The sequence below is a fragment of the Cetorhinus maximus genome, chromosome 2, assembly GCF_964194155.1.
Source record: "Cetorhinus maximus chromosome 2, sCetMax3.hap1.1, whole genome shotgun sequence".
In the NCBI taxonomy this organism is placed as follows: Eukaryota; Metazoa; Chordata; class Chondrichthyes; order Lamniformes; family Cetorhinidae; genus Cetorhinus; species Cetorhinus maximus.
This window is the reverse complement of record NC_135880.1, coordinates 222,722,886-222,738,624: the sequence shown is the minus strand read 5'-3', so window position 1 is coordinate 222,738,624 and position 15,739 is coordinate 222,722,886. Positions and strand designations below refer to the sequence as shown.

The following is a 15,739-nucleotide window of genomic DNA, read 5'->3' as shown; positions in this document are numbered from 1 at the left end:
GATAACAATACCCTCAGTATACTATCCAAGGATAACAATACGACCCTCTGAGAGAAAAAAAATTCTTCTCATCTACGTCTAAATGGGAGACCCCCTATCTTTAAACTATGTTCCAATCCACCCAAGCTATAGTTTTAACAATCCCCATGGGGACCGACAACTTTAAAAAAGAAATTTGAATTCCCAATGGCCAACTTAAAGGAATTGCATAACAGGATTTCAAGTTTTAAGATTTTTACTGTAACAAACAAATTAAAAGCAACACTATTTCATAGTTAACCTGCACTCTAAACTGCAGAAAAATTCCCTTGTCAATGCTTTAACATGATCGAAAATCTCCCTCCACAGTTATACTTTACCCCACCCCTTGTGTTGAAACTCTATTCCTCTGGAACCAGTCCAAAGTGATTCTTAGCTCCTGATGGCTTGTTTACCTTCTTTTCCTTTTCCAGCCAGATACTGGCTTTCTTCCTTCTAGCCAAAGCTAGGCAAATCTTCCTAAATCCTCACAAACCCGGTCACTTCAATCTGAATGTGAGCTCCCAGCTGCATTCCTGTGTGGTGAACCACAGAACCTTGCTGCCTCTATCTCTTGGCTCTCTCTGTTGGACTCTGGTGGACTGAAAGCTGACTGTGTGGTACAGTGATGTTTTAGGAAAACCTGGAACCTGATCCTACAGTGGCTTCCTATGGACTCGTCCCCTCTCAAAGCCCACCTCCATGGCAACATGAATCACACGGGCCTTATATCCAGGTAGAAATGTTAATTAGCTATCCTTTAGATTCCCAACTTCATTTTATCTTGAAACCAATAGACAGTTACAAAGCCTGACATTCCTAACACTTGCCTGGGACTTTGGAGACTAACAGTCTATTCTGTCAGCACAGATACTTTTGCCATTGTCTACAGGCGTGAACACCATGCATTTTCTTTCCAGTAAAACCACCGTTTCCGCCCCCCTGCCCCACATAACCTTTACAACCAGGCCACCCAGGCTTGTTGTCAGCAGAATTCAAAACAAGTCACATGACTCCCTTCATTCTTCCATTTTACTCTAAATTAAACACACGGGCCCAAAACATAACAATCTTATAACACCTCACATTTGTAACAAGTGGCATGATTTTTTCAGTGCCGTTGCCAACTCTTTGAACTGTTTCCCAAGGCAGGATCTACATTGATCCTCATTTTGTCACTCGTCCTGGTTGCCAAGACGCATTTCCAGGAGGCTTTTTGAAATGAATGTCAATCTCCTAAATAATTGGGAGAAACTCCATAAGAGTAAATTCTGAGCTTCTGCAGATCCCAAGACGTCACTGCCTGGTTGCCACTTGTGGTTGTCACACGTTGAAAGTTCCTCGCTTGTTCGCGAGTGCCGGGGGTTTAATGTTGGCCACCATTACAGTAGCTCCGGGTGGATTGCAGTCATGTGATTTTAATGTTGTTGGGTGTCCCACTTTGGCATAAATGCCACAAGATGTACCGATACTCTTACCTTAAGGAGGGAGGGGAAACTGGAGCAAGCTGTTTCCTATGTTAACATAGGAACAGGAGGCCATTCGGCCCCTCGAGCCTATTCCACCATTCACTTAGGTCATCCCTGATCCGTTTCTTAACTCCAACTACCTACCTTGGTCCTGTAACACTTAATAACTTTACCTAACAACATTTGATCAATCTTAGTTTTGCCATTTTCAATTAACCTCCAACCTCATCAGTGTTCCAGATTTCCACTCCCCTATGTGTGGATAAGTGCTTCTTAATATCACCTCTGAATGGTCCAGCTTTAATTTTAAAGATTATGCCCCCTCTTCCTTGTTGGTCCCAGCTGCCTTAGTTCCATATCCTGCGGTGCCTCATCCTCCCTGTTATTCTCCAAAGAAAGGTCAGCCCTTCCAAGTTATTCCTCTGACGGTAGATCCATGTGTGGACATCTAGACCTCCTCCATTAGTCACTCTGACGGACATGAAATGCACAACTGCAGTCTCCCAGCAATGACTCTCCCACCTGACTTTATCCTCCTTGTGCCTCCACAATTCTTTGCTGGTTTGTGCAACTCAGCTCAGCTAGTTAGCAAAGCCTCGAACTTGCAGCCCAACCCAATATACTCACCCATCAGCAACAGCAAATTAGCAACAGCAAGGGATAACTTTACGCATGTGAAAATTTACATTTATTTTGCTGTTGCCTTTCTACATCTCCTCTGCATTAGAAGTGTTTGTGGTGTAGGATTTCATTGTTCCCTTTCCAATTGCTAAATCTGCTCAGAACAATTGATCATCTTCTAACCGGTTTCAGTCAACTGTTGGCGATTGCAACAAACTGAGGAATTTTGCAAAACAAAACAAAATTAAAGCGTCTAATTTGTATTTTTCTCTCATTTACATGGAATTACAGTATTATTTTAAAGCGGTGAATCTGTTTCAGGAAACTGTGTATTTTTTTTCATTCGATTAATGATTTTATTCTTGCTGCCCAATTCTCTCTGCTTCCTTTGCTGCTTTCCCTAGGAATACGTTACCCTAGACCAGCTTAAGGAGTTGTACAGCAGTTCAACCGGGAGTTCTGTTCTAATCCCACTCCACACTAACTCAGCCGCCTCTCCTCTGACTCTGTCTACTGAAAGCTCTCTTCCCTTGCAGCCTTCTTCCTCTACGCTGTTCACAGCTGAGGTTGGTATGAGGACGCAATGCTAACTTTCTCTACTTTTCCTCAGTGTAGGATTTTTAGTGGGTGGCCAACTCTAAGCAATTCTGCTCCCATTTCCCCTTTCATCCGGGAGTTTCAGTCACAAGGACCCATCTTACATAGTTACGTTGCTACACAAAATAAGAGTTCATGGTGTAAGTGGTAACATATTAGTATGGATAAAGGACTGGTTAGCCAACAGGAAGCAGGGAGCAAGGATAATGGATTTTTTTCAGCTGTAACTATTGGAGTGCCGCAGGGATTAGTGCTGGGGCCTCAACTAATTACAATCTATATCAGCGACTTGGATGAATGGTGTGAATGTATGATAGTTAAATTTGCTGATGACACCAGGATAGGTAGGAATGTAAGTTGTCAAAAGGAGGTAAAGGAGAAACTTCTTTAGCCAGAGAGTGGTGAATCTATGGAATTCATTGCCACAGAAGGCTGTGGAGGCCAGGTCATTGAGTGTATTTAAGACCGAGATAGATAGGTTCTTGATTGGTAAGGGGATCAAAGGTTACGGGGAGAAGGTGGGAGAATGGGGTTGAGAAACTTATCAGCCATAATTGAATGGCGGAGCAGACTCGATGGGCCGAATGGCCTAATTTCTGCTCCTATGTCTTATGGTCTTATGGTAAAGAGTGTACAAAGGGATATAAGCGGGTTAGGTGAGTGGTCAAAAATTTAGCAGATGGAGTATAATGTAAGAAAATGTGAATTTGTTCACTTTGGCAGGAAGAACAGACAAGCAGTAAATGATTTAAATGGAGAGAGATTACAGAACTCAGTGGTACAGAGGGACTTGGGTGTCCTGGTACATGTTCGTGTGCAGGTACAGCTGTGGTTGGGCAGGTAAATGAAATGTTGCCATTTTTTGCAAGAGGAATGGAATATAAAAGTTGGAGAGTTTGACGGCAGCATACAGGGCTTTGGTGAGACCACATCTGGAATATTGTGTATAGTTTTGGTCTCATTATTTGAAAAAAGATATACTGATACTTGCATTAGAAGCAGGTCAGAGAAGGTTCACTTGTCTGATTCCTGGGATGAAGGGGTTACCTTGTTAAGAAATGTTGAACATGTTGGACCTGTACCTATCGGAGTTTAGAAGGGTGAGAGGTGATCTTATTGAAACATATAAGATCCTGAGGGAACTTAATAGGATGGATGCTGAAAGGATGTTTCCTCTTGTGGGGGAGACTAGAACTAGGGGACACAGTTTAAAAAAAATTGAGGTCTAATGTTTAAGACAGAGGTGGGAAGAAATTTTTCTCTCAAAGAGTCATTAGTTTGTGGAATTCTCTTCCCCAGAAAGCAGTGGAGGTTGGGTCATTGAATTTATTCAAGGCTGAGTTAGATAGATTTTCAACAGACAAGGGTTATGGGGGGTGCAGATCAGCCATGATCTTATCGAATGGCGGAACAGGCTTGAAGGGCCAAATGGCCTACTCCTGCTCTTAAGTCCTATGTTCCTAAGTCCTATAGCTGGTCTATACTGGCGATCATGCTCCATTTGAGCCACCTCCCACCCCCTAATTCATCTCCCCCAACACCATATCCTCTTTTGCTTTCTCCATCATGTATTTATCTAACTTCCCATTCAATGCATCTCTGCTATTTCCCTTGACTATTCTGTTATGGTAGTTCCACATTCTCACCACCCTCTGAGTAAAGAAGTTGCTTCTAAGTTCCTTATTGGATTTATTAATTACTGTCTTACATGAATGCCCCTAGATTTCGTCTCCATCCACAAGTGGAAACGTCTTCTCTGCATCTACCCTAGCAAGCCCTTTTATCATTTTAAAGACCTCTAATAGGTCAGCTGTCAACCTTTTCTTTTCTAGAGAAAAGAGGCCCAGCATGTTCAGTCTTTCTTGATCATTCTGGTATCATTCCCTTTGGCTGTGCAAATCGAACTCTCACTGGCAACTCTCACTAACTTTAAGAACAAATTGGCTTTACGTTGGGGTGCTCGTGTTATGAAGCATCTCAGAGTAGTTCATAAAGCAAACACTGAGCAAAGTAACGGAGGGAGGGAATATGATGTAATGTTCAAACAGAAGGGTTTTTAAGAGTGCTTTTTTTAAATTCATTCATGGATTGTAAGTGTCATTGGCAAGGCCAACATTTATTGTCCATCCCTAATTGCCCTTGAGAGTACTGTGGCTACAAGAGTAGGTCAGAGGCTAGGAATTGTGTGACGAGTAATTCATCTCCTGACTCCCCAAAGCCTGTCCACCATCTACAAGGCACAAGTCAGGAGTCTGATGGAATACTCCCCACTTGCCTGGATGAGTGCAGCTCCCGCAACACTCAAGAAGCTCAACACCATCCAGGACAAAGCAGCCCACTTGATTGGCACCCCATCCACAAATAATGACTCCCTCCACCACTGACGCACAGTGGCAGCAGTGTGTACCATCTACAAGATGCACAGCAGGAATTCACCAAGGTTCCTTCGACAGCACTTTCCAAACCACTACCATCTAGAAGGACAAGGGCAGCAGATAGATGGGAACACCACCACCTGGAAGTTCCCCTCCAAGTCACTCACCATCCTGACTTGGAAATATATCGCCGTGCCTTCACTGTTGCTGGGTCAAAATCCTGTAACTCCCTTCCTAACAGCACTGTGGATGCACCTATACCACATGGACTGCAGCGGTTCAAGAAGGCAGCTCACCACCACCTTCTCAAGGCAATAAATGCTGGCCTAGCCAGCGAAGCCCACATCCCGTGAATGAATAAAAAAAAACAGTGGCAGTGAGCCGACTTCTTAACTCGCCACAGTCCATATGATGAAGCTACTCCGACAGCGCTGTGAGGGAAGAAGTTGGATTCTGACCCAGCGATGATGGAAGAGCAACCATAGATTTCCAAGTCAGGATGCTTTGAAATGTAGAACTTTTGAAGGTGTAGCATTGCCAGCAACATTCCCTCTAAGCTGCACCATGAGCAAGTGGGCAGCAATATTAAAGCAACCACATGGTGTAACAATCAGGTCATGCCCAGCAAAGAAAAAAATCAAGCAAGCATTGGTTGCCAACCCTCCAGTATTGTCCTGGAGTCTCCAGAAATTAAATATTAATCTTTCAGGATATTGCTGTGAGAAAAACCTATGTGGGAGAATATCACAGACATTAAGAAGTAGGATGTGTTTCCTTTCAACATCTTTTGATCGTTAACTATTGTAACTCTTTTGAGTTATCAACAGATTGCATGTAACTCTTCCGAGTACATTCACAGTTCTTGGTTTCCGGGAGTGGGACGTGAACCCAACCTTCTGATTCAAAGGCGAGGGTGCTATGAACTGAGCCACAGCTGACACCTCTCGTTAACTATTGTATTGGAAGTGGGTTGTAAGGCTATTTGAGGAGCAGTTAAGAATCAACCAATCGGGTAACAAGTTTGTTTGCTCTCCAATTGGCCCGGGAAGATGACGTGCTGCCTGAATGACATATTGGGTGACCAATGGAGGAGAAGTGAGAGGGGGGGCAGGTCAGTTGGAGGAAGGAGTTCATGAAACTTATGGAATATGCCCAGCTGGAGTTGATAACCGCAGAAGATAGGGTGGGAAGTACTGAGATGGACTGGCTTTGCACAGGAATTGCCGAGGATATGGGAGACCCGGCAGTAAAGTGGAGGTGGCAGGAAGTCGGCAGCAACCCAGAGGTGGAGGGAGCCTAAGGGGCAGCACATCTGGAGAACATCATTCAGGCTGGGTGGAATCCAGCACAAGGATCTTAAAGCCAATTCTCTAACTACTTCATACTTTATTATTGTGCTGTTTTGTTACGCATCCCCTTCCCCAATGGGTAAATGTGTTACCCAGCAGTGCCACCACTGACAGGATTGTGTAATTACAGCGTGACAAGTTGACATAGACCAACTCCCATTATACATAGGGAGAGAGAGAGGAATGGATGATGGAAAGTGTGTGTGCAGGCGTAGGGCAGGATTTTTCGCTCATCGGGCGGGCGCGTGCCCGACCAGAACGAGCGTAAAATGATGCGCGATGATGTCAGGAGAGCATCCCGACGCCATCGCGCGATATTTCGGTCGGCGGGCGCGCGTAGTTGGCAGCGCACCTGCCAATAATTAAAAGGCCGATTAAGGCCATTAACAATCCAATTGATTTAAATTTTTCGCTGTCCGTCCAAGCTCACAGTTGATGGGCAGGCGACAAAGCCAAAAGCGGCCTTTGCATTTTTTTGCAAAACCTCATCTGGGATGAGGTTTCAATCCATCATTTAAAAAAAAATGTTTAAATTTTAACCCTAATTTCGAACATGTCCCTGCTCACGTGACAGAGTCACATGTGAGGGGACATGTTTTTTAACACCTTAAAATTCTTTTATTTTTTTATTTTGAAAACTGTTCACCTGCCTCAGGGAGATTTTCCTTCACCTGCCCACGTGCATGCGCAAAGTTCACACTCGTTTCCCCTCCACCCCCCACAGGCAGCGCTGCCGCAGACCTTTCACGCTCGGTGGGCCTTAATCGGCCAACCGGTGTGAAATCGCGGTCCGGCCCCGATTACGGGCAGCGGTCAGCTTCCCGACCCCTTCCGCCTGCTCCAGCCAAGCCTGCCCAATAAGGGCAAAATTCTGCCCATAGATTTTTTTTCACAGCGGACGTATATATAAAACTTACAAATTACACTGTGTGGTTTTGGATCAATCCTTAATACGTTTGCCTGAAAGTTCTCCATTTAGTCATTTAATTAGTGTATTAAAAGAAATGGATGGGCACCTCCATTAAGCAATGGACAAAGCAGTTTCATGTCATGTGATCGTGCACAGATATAGCAGAACAATCTGGTCACATTCAGTGATATTCCAATTCTGGTGGAAGGATCCACTCACTGGGAGTGCATGTAGCTCCTTTAACTTTATAGAGCTCTCCTTCACATTGAGCGTACGCCCGCAGTAGGAGCTCAGTAACCCTGAATTCACTTTCGCTACTAGAGCTACCACACAATAAAGCGGAATCAAAGAAGATAAGGGACAGATGTAGCTGATATATATGTGTGCATTCCACACACACAAGTGAGTCATTCTGTTTTGTCAGCCCTGCTTAAACAGCAAGACAGCTGCTTTTTACATTAGGTTTGTACAGTGCTTCACTAACATAATGCATCCTGTGGACCCATCTGAACATTACCATAAAACTCTGTAAATGTTACATGTACGCTGTGTCAACACCATCTTATTCTCCTGCCGATATCTTACGCTGTACCAGATCTCACTCATCCATCGCCTCTGTGCTCACTGACCTACATTGATTTCCTGGTCCCTCACCCCCACAACATCACCAGTTTAAAACTTCTCATCTTTGAGTTTCAATTTCTTATGGTCTCATTCCTTCCTATCTCTATGTAACCTCCTACCGCCCCCATACTCCCCAGCTCCCAACCCTTAAATCTTTCTGCTGCTCTCGTTCATTCTGTATTCCCTCTCCTTTGAGCCATCTAGAACTTTCCTCCTTTTAACCCTCTCCCTCTCCTCCATTAAAACCCAGCTCTTTGACCAAGCAGTTGATCACCCTGTTCTAATACCACTTCCTTTACTTCAGTGTCCACTATTTCTGATTACGCCTCACAAAGGTAATTAGGGATGGGCAGTAAATACTGGCCTATTAAGCAACGCCCACATCACATGAACAAATACATTTTAAAAAAACATCTTAGGGATTTCTCTATATTAAATGTGCCACAAGAATGTAACTTTTAGTTGCGTTCTACCTAAAAATAAACAAGAACTTTATGGGATGGAGAAATGGTTGCCATGGAGGAGTGGGGAGAGTTTGATGAAGGGCTTGAAGTGATAGACTGAAACTAAGATTGAGTATTTGAAGGAAATGAGTAGAGTGGAGAGAGAGAGAGAGAGAATTGGGCGATGATTGGTCAAGAGGGGATCAATCGGGTTAACTCCCAACTGAAAACATCAATGAGCAACTTGTAAGCTGGTGTATGAGAACTCTCGGAGCGGCGCAGATGTACCATATGTTTGGAGTTTGGTTTCTTTGGTCTGTGCTTCCTGAGCAGTTGCCAAATGCGTACACATTTTTATTCAGTCCCTAATGTTAGCAGAAAAACATGGAATAGCGAAGGAGGAAAAATGCAGGGTACGGTGCACAGCTGGTATGGAGTGTCGCTGGATGTATGTTGGATATAGGGCCGTATGACTATAGATCCATTCCCCAAACCATGTTCTCTGTTACCGAGCCATCCCTAAAGAGTTATTAATGCTGGAATTTGAGGTACAATCAGTGTAGGAGACCTTCACAATGGAGGCAGCATGAGATCCTTATTAGTGAGCAAGCTTATGTTTATTCATTATCTTTTCATTGAGATCCATTTCATTCTGTTCTTTTTTAATCTTGCAAAAGTTTTAATTTCAATGTTTAATTTCATGGAACTTTCTGGTTTCATAGTAAATCGCACAGTCTGATTTGTTGGGGCTTATTTGTTGATTTGATAGTGTCAATCAGCTCTTGTTATTTAGGAAATGCCCTTTTGCCTCAATGAACTGTTGCAGAGAGGTCAGAACCAAAATGAAAATCAGCTCAATTCAATCAATATGATCCAATATTCCTGCTGTTTTATTTTGCGAAAGGCAGGCAGATGTCCAACACCTGTGCATCTGAAAGGGCTTCATTCTGGCTGTTGAGTGGATGAGAGACTGGAAGGTGTAGCAGACTCACCAGGTTTATTCTCTTGCTCCTTGTGGGGACACCTATTGCTTCCCCATCTTGGTTATTGTAACTGCGATCATAGACTCCGCTCACCCTGTGGGGTATCACAATGTGGTACACACAGAGTCATTAGAACATAAGCAGTAGGAGCAGGAGTAGGCCCCACAGCCCTCAAGCCTGCTCCACCATTCAATAAGATCAGGGCTGATTCTGACTTTCTGCCTCAGATCCGGATCCTGCTGGATCCCACCCCATCCCTTAATTTCCATAGAGCCCAAAAGCCTAATGATCTCAGCCAGCCCTCCAGGATTATCAGGATAGGAGGTCGGCCAGAGTTGAGGAGAAATTTCTTCACTCAGAGGGCTGTGGATCTTTGGAATTCTCTTGCCCAGGGGGCTGTGGATGCTGAGCCTGTTGAAGACCGAGATCAATAGATTTTTGGACATTAAAGGGGTTGAGGGATATGGGGAGAGGGCGGAAAAGTGGAGTCGCATTTGAGGATCAATCATGATCTTATTGAATGATGGAGCAAGTTTGAGGGGCCCAATGGCCTGCTTCTCTTATTTTGTTATGATTGCCTAGAGTCTCCAGGGACTGAAAATTAATCTCCAGGATACTGCTGCTAGCAAATCACAGGGAAAAATGTATGCAGGCATTAAAGAAAATTGTGTTTTTTCCATTTTCTTTGAACATTTTCATTTATAAGTTTACAAGGTGGGGAAGAAAATGCTGTTTCACTAATAAATCAAAATTAACCCAATTGTGCAACAAACAGTCTGTTCCCTTTCCGATTGGCTGTGAGAAGGCACTGTACCTGGAGGATGGACCAATGGAAAGTGTGTGGGGATAGGGCATACCGAGCCAGGAGATCATATGAGGAAATCTCCAGGAATAGGCCTAACCAGAGTTGGCACCTTGGCTTGCATATCGCTATGACCTGTTTGTGATGAAAGGGCTAAACACGGTTTGGGTTTTTGTGTGCCTGTTAAAAGCTTTTTGCTTTCACAACGCTGTTGACTTTACGGTTTTGAATAATCTTGAAATACAACGTATAAATCTTTGAAAAGGCATTTTCATTTGTCGTTATTTTTCTTTTAATTAAGTATCCATTTCTTTCATTAATTTCTTTCTATTTGGTTTCTTCTTTCCCCGTTATGTGTCTACCTACCTTTCCCATTGATTCTCTTTTCTCTCTCATTCGATCTTTCTCAATCTCTCCCTTCTGCCAACCTCCCTGTCCTTTCTCTCTTCCTCCAAACTCTCTGTCCGTTCTTTTCTCTCTCCTTCTCTCCCTCCCCCATGACGTGCAGCAGCAGCCTACCAGCAGGCTGCTGACCTCTACGTTGGAGCTAGAGAGATGGTACCAAGAAATAATGGCTAACTTTGAGGCCTCACCCTCTTCACCTCCAATTTCCTCTTCTCCTCCTCCTCTCCCAGCTAAAGCTCACTCCTCACGAAGATTCACTCAGGTAAATTGCATTCCTCTTTGCGCTCTTCCGTTTAAATCTCTACAGACCAGGTTTTTTCAGAGAACGAATTATGTGGGGTAAGGGAATGAATAAGCTAAGGAATTGAGAACAAGAAGAGGCCATTCAGCCCCTCAAACCTGTTCTGTCATTCTATTAGATCATCAGTGATCTGTGCATCAAAACTCCATTTACCTGTCTTCGCTCCATATTCTTTCATACCCTTACTGAATAAAAACCTATTGAAGTCAATCTTGCAAGCTCCAATTAAGCCCCCAGAATCCACAGCCTATGGGAACTACATTTCCTCTAGCTTTTGCGTGAAAAAGGCACAACAGAATTTTCGTTTTGAAGTTTCTTCTTGTGATATATGTGAATGAAGGTTTGCCATGCGTTTTGACATTTTTCTGTCTCCTATTTTAACAGAAACACTTGCTTATTTCATGTGTTCATTTAGAGCAGAAAAGATTTAAGAGGAGATGCAATAGAAGTGGTCAAATTCCTGAGGGGTTTTGCTAGAGAGTACGTAAGGAGGAATTGTTTCCACCAGGAAGGCAATACAGAATTTAGGTGATTAGCAGAAAAATCCAGGGGAGATGAAGAGAATTTGTTTTTTACTTAGCGGGTTGGTGTGTTCTGGAATGCGTTGCCTGAAAGATGGTGGAAGCAGATACAGTAAAAACTCTCAAAAGGAAATTGGATAAATACTTAAAGGGAAAATATTTGCAGGGTTATGAGAAAAGGGCAGGAAAGTGGGCCTAATTGGATAGCTCTCTCAAAGAGTGGGTGCAGGTATGCTGGGCCAGATGGCATCCTTCTGCCCTGTATGTTTCTAGATAGATTGGCTCCTTTTCCAAAATAGACACAAAATGTCATGTCAAGATAATAAGTGTTTGTACACTCGTTTGCAAACCATCGTTTCAACATTTAGTGCTTTACGCCTGTCCAAATTGATGTGCGCACAATGGGTGTCCTTGAAACACTCTTTATTTGCATAATTCTGGAAAACAAACTTTTAATCTGTTGGAATGTGCACATCCTCATTTGGTACGTTGACAGTTATTATTCCAGGCAGCTTTACGCCTAACACTCAGTTAACTGAATGGGAAATTGTGTCATCGATCTCCATTCCCAAGCACTCATGTTTCAATGGTGCAGGGACAACAGTGGGAAAACAGTACCAGATACCGATTTGGCATGGGCGATTTGCTGAGTTTCCCTATTGGACATCCTGCTTGATAGAGGAAGACACTTGACCTTCGCCAAGGACATAGTGTAAAATACTAACAATTACTCACTTGAAAAGGAAAGGAGGAGCAAACTCTTCCTCTCAACAACTCCACCTCCTCTTTTATATGTAGTCTGATTCCTGCTGGGAACAATACGTTCCTGAGCTAGAGATGGGCAAAACCAGCCCAGTGGTTCCTCAGTGATGCCTCTTGGTAAATCATTGAGGTTGGATGTTAGATTTGGGTTCAGCTGCGACCTCCCCACTCCACCTTGTCGAGCAGCCTCTGGATGCTGGTTGAGTCTCACAGGTAAAGGGTGTCCTGGTCGGGTGATGTATAGCGGGTGATAGGTTCCTTGTGTAACATGAGTCATTCCTTCTGGAGAAGAGGGAGATAATTGGCGGGGGAATAATAATCTGATTGCTTATTGGGCGTTTGGTCCTTAGGAGGCTAATGGAACTCATCCTCTTGATTAGGGAGGTCAAGACTGTAGTCAATGGACAGTTCCCACCCCAGCAGAAATAATGAAGGTCTATCAGCTTAATTTGCCTTTCCTACTACATTCCTGTCTCAGGTTTACCGATCCAAGATGGAGAATGATGGATGTGGCACACTGCCTCGGACAAAGACGGGATCTGCCCCCTCATCACCATTCACCGCTTCAACTCTAGGACGGAACCTCACTTCAAAGGTAATTGGAATCAGGAAACAGCCAAGAGACTGGAGGATCTCCCTTAGGCTGCTCAATCAGTCGAACTCACATCCCTCAGCCAGAGGGTTGCATGTCTTGTGTCTCACTGTTGAGTTTGGGGTGGATAGCAAATATCTCCATACCCCAATCAAAGAGGAGTTTCCCTGGTCAACATTCCTGCCTCAAGCAACATCACCAAAAACACCTCTTTGCTGTTTGTGGGATGTTGCTGTGTCCAAAATGGCTGCCACATTCACAACGGTAACTGCACTTCAAAATATCAGATAATGTGGTTTTAGTGATGTTCGTTGAGGGATAAATGTTCTTTTTTTTTTATTCATTCACGGGATGTGGGCTTCGCTGGCTGGGCCAGCATTTATTGCCCATCCCTAATTGCGCTTAAGAAGGTGGTGGTGAGCTGCCTTCTTGAACCGCTGCAGTCCATGTGGTGTAGGTACACCCACAGTGCTGTTAGGGAAGGAGTTCCAGGATTTTGACCCAGTGACAGTGAAGGAACGGCGATATATTTCCAAGTCAGGATGGTGAGTGCCTTGGAGGGGAACTTCCAGGTGGTGGTGTTCCCATCTATCTGCTGCCCTCATCCTTCTAGGTGGCAGTGGTCGTGGGCTTGGAAGGTGCTGTCTAAGGAACCTTGGTGAATTCCTGCAGTGCATCTTGTAGATGGTACACACTGCTGCTACTGTAGGTAATGGTGGAGGGAGTGAATGTTTGTGCATGTGGTGCCAATCAAGCAGACTGCTTTGTCCTGGACGGTGTCAAGCTTCTTCAGTGTTGTAGGAGCTGCACTTATCCAGGCAAGTGGGGAGTATTGCATCACACTCCTGACCTGTGCCTTGTAGATGGTGGACTGGCTTTGGGGAGTCAGGAGGTGAGTTACTCGTCGCAGGATTCCCAGCCTCTGACCTGCTCTTGTAGCCACAGTATTTATATGGCTAGTCCAGTTCAGTTTCTGGTCAATGGTAACCCCCAGGATGTTGATAGTGGGGGATTCAGTGATAGGAATGCCATTGAACATCAAGGGGTGATGGTTGGATTCTCTCTTGTTGGAGATGGTCATTGCCTGACACTTGTGTGGCACAAATGTTACTTGCCACTTGTCAGCCCAAGCCTAGATATTGTCCAGGTCATGCTGCATTTGGACATGGACTACTTCAGTATCTGAGGAGTCGTGAATGGTGCTGAACATTGTGTAATCATCAGCGAACATCCCCACTTCTGACCTTATGTTGGAAGGAAGGTCATCGATGAAGCAGCCAAAGATGGTTGGGCCTGGGGAACATCAGTCTTTGGACTTTGTGCTCAAGTCTTTGGAGTGGGGCTTGAACTCACAACCTTCTGATTTAGAGATGGGAATTCTACCCACTGGGCCATTGCTGACAGCCAATCCTTTTGAGTTTCCCCACTGGGTGACTTAACGCCTCATCCCCACTTTACAGCGTTTACATTTGGACACACCCCACCCTGTTGCCATGGTGATAAGCGGCATTAGGTATAGCTAACAAGCACCAAAAAATGACACAATAGTTCAAATATACCCAGGAACGATAACGACAGTAATGGCACGGGCCCTATCAACATCAAGATGAGTGACGGAATTGGGTCAATTTGATAATCAGTGTTTGGCAATGTTTGATGAGGCAATCTATTTTTCTATCTATTTATCCGTATTGTATTCACTTTCCAGAATTCTGTGCTGGCGCAGAATGGCACCGGCAGTTTGCCACGAAATCTGGCTGCTACTCTGCAAGACATTGAAGTGAAGCGACAGCTGGCATTACAGCAGAAAGGTGAGTGATGGGCAGAAAGCCCACTGAGCGTGAGTTGCAGGATAAGAACTGACTGAGGGTTACAACATAGAATCTTACAGCACAGAAGGAGGCCATTCAGCTCATTGTACCAGTATAGAATCTTGAAAAGACCTATCCAGTTAGTGCCACTCCCCCCCTTACTCTTTTCCCATCCTCCTGCAAATGATCATTTTTCAAGTGTTCATCCAATTCACATTTGGACTTTTTTAATGTATCTGCTCCCACTGCCCTTTCAGGTAGCACATTCCAGATCACAACGACTCACTGTGTAAAAAAATTCTGCTCATCTCCGCTCCCCCCCCCCCCCCCCCCCCCTCTGGTTCTTTGGACAATTCTCTTAAATTTGTGTCCCTTAGTTACTGACCCTCCTGCCAGTGGAAACAGTCTCTCCTCATCTAAGCTGCTTTATGTGAGTTGCAGTTCTGGCGTAATGGGTAGCCCTCGTGCCTCCGCGTCAGAGGCTTGTGGATTCAAGTCCCACTCTAGGGATTTGAGCTGACACTCCCAGGAAGGGGAGGAGCGCATTGAGTGTAATCACTTGCCCCAAGCATCAGTACTGAGGTAGGGTGCTCGCCGCAGAGTGTGCAACTGATGCTGAGAGCTGTACAGCCCAGTTGGGACGTGTGTAGCGTTTCACAGCAATTGTAAGCCAACGCTAGCACATCCCAGTTGCAACAAGGCCGAAACTCAGTTGAGGATGGATTCCTCATCCTGGTAGAGATGCTGCACTGGAACTGAAAGGTCCATTGCTGGAGCTTTGGTGGGCACTTGAGAACAAATGGATTGACAATTATGGCTCCCTCAGTCACTGCTACCCCGACACAATAACACCCCTTAAGTTCTTAAAAACCATATTATACCATGTCTCCAGTTTAAAGAAACACTCACTGTCTTTCTTTCTTTTTTTTGCTTTCTTCCTTCCTGTGTCTTTCCTTTTCGAACGCCGCATGGTTCCTAACTTCTGACTCGATCTTTCACACTCCTCTCTCCTTCCTGATGCTGTGCAGAATCAATAGGGATTTCCAAAACAGATCACAAGAGAGGTAGGAATTCTGATTGGAATTGGGAGAAAGCAGTGTCTTGCTGTACCATCTAGGTGAGAGTGTGTGTGTTTACTGGGCTTTTAGGGTACATT

General features: G+C 44.5%; 1 protein-coding gene and 1 long non-coding RNA gene across 7 annotated transcripts in view; both read left to right on the top strand.

The window, feature by feature from the left end:
- LOC144671358 (uncharacterized) overlaps positions 1-15,739 on the top strand; it is a 399,896-nt gene that overhangs the window by 280,205 nt on the left and 103,952 nt on the right. The window lies entirely within an intron of this gene.
- The window catches only part of phldb1b (pleckstrin homology-like domain, family B, member 1b), a 220,419-nt gene that overhangs the window by 161,993 nt on the left and 42,687 nt on the right, over positions 1-15,739 (top strand). For all 6 annotated transcript variants that reach the window (XM_078533068.1, XM_078533070.1, XM_078533067.1 and 3 more), the window contains 2 exons: positions 12,659-12,775; positions 14,481-14,583. In XM_078533068.1, the coding sequence (XP_078389194.1) occupies positions 12,659-12,775; positions 14,481-14,583 (220 nt within the window). The remainder of the gene's footprint in view (positions 1-12,658; positions 12,776-14,480; positions 14,584-15,739) is intronic.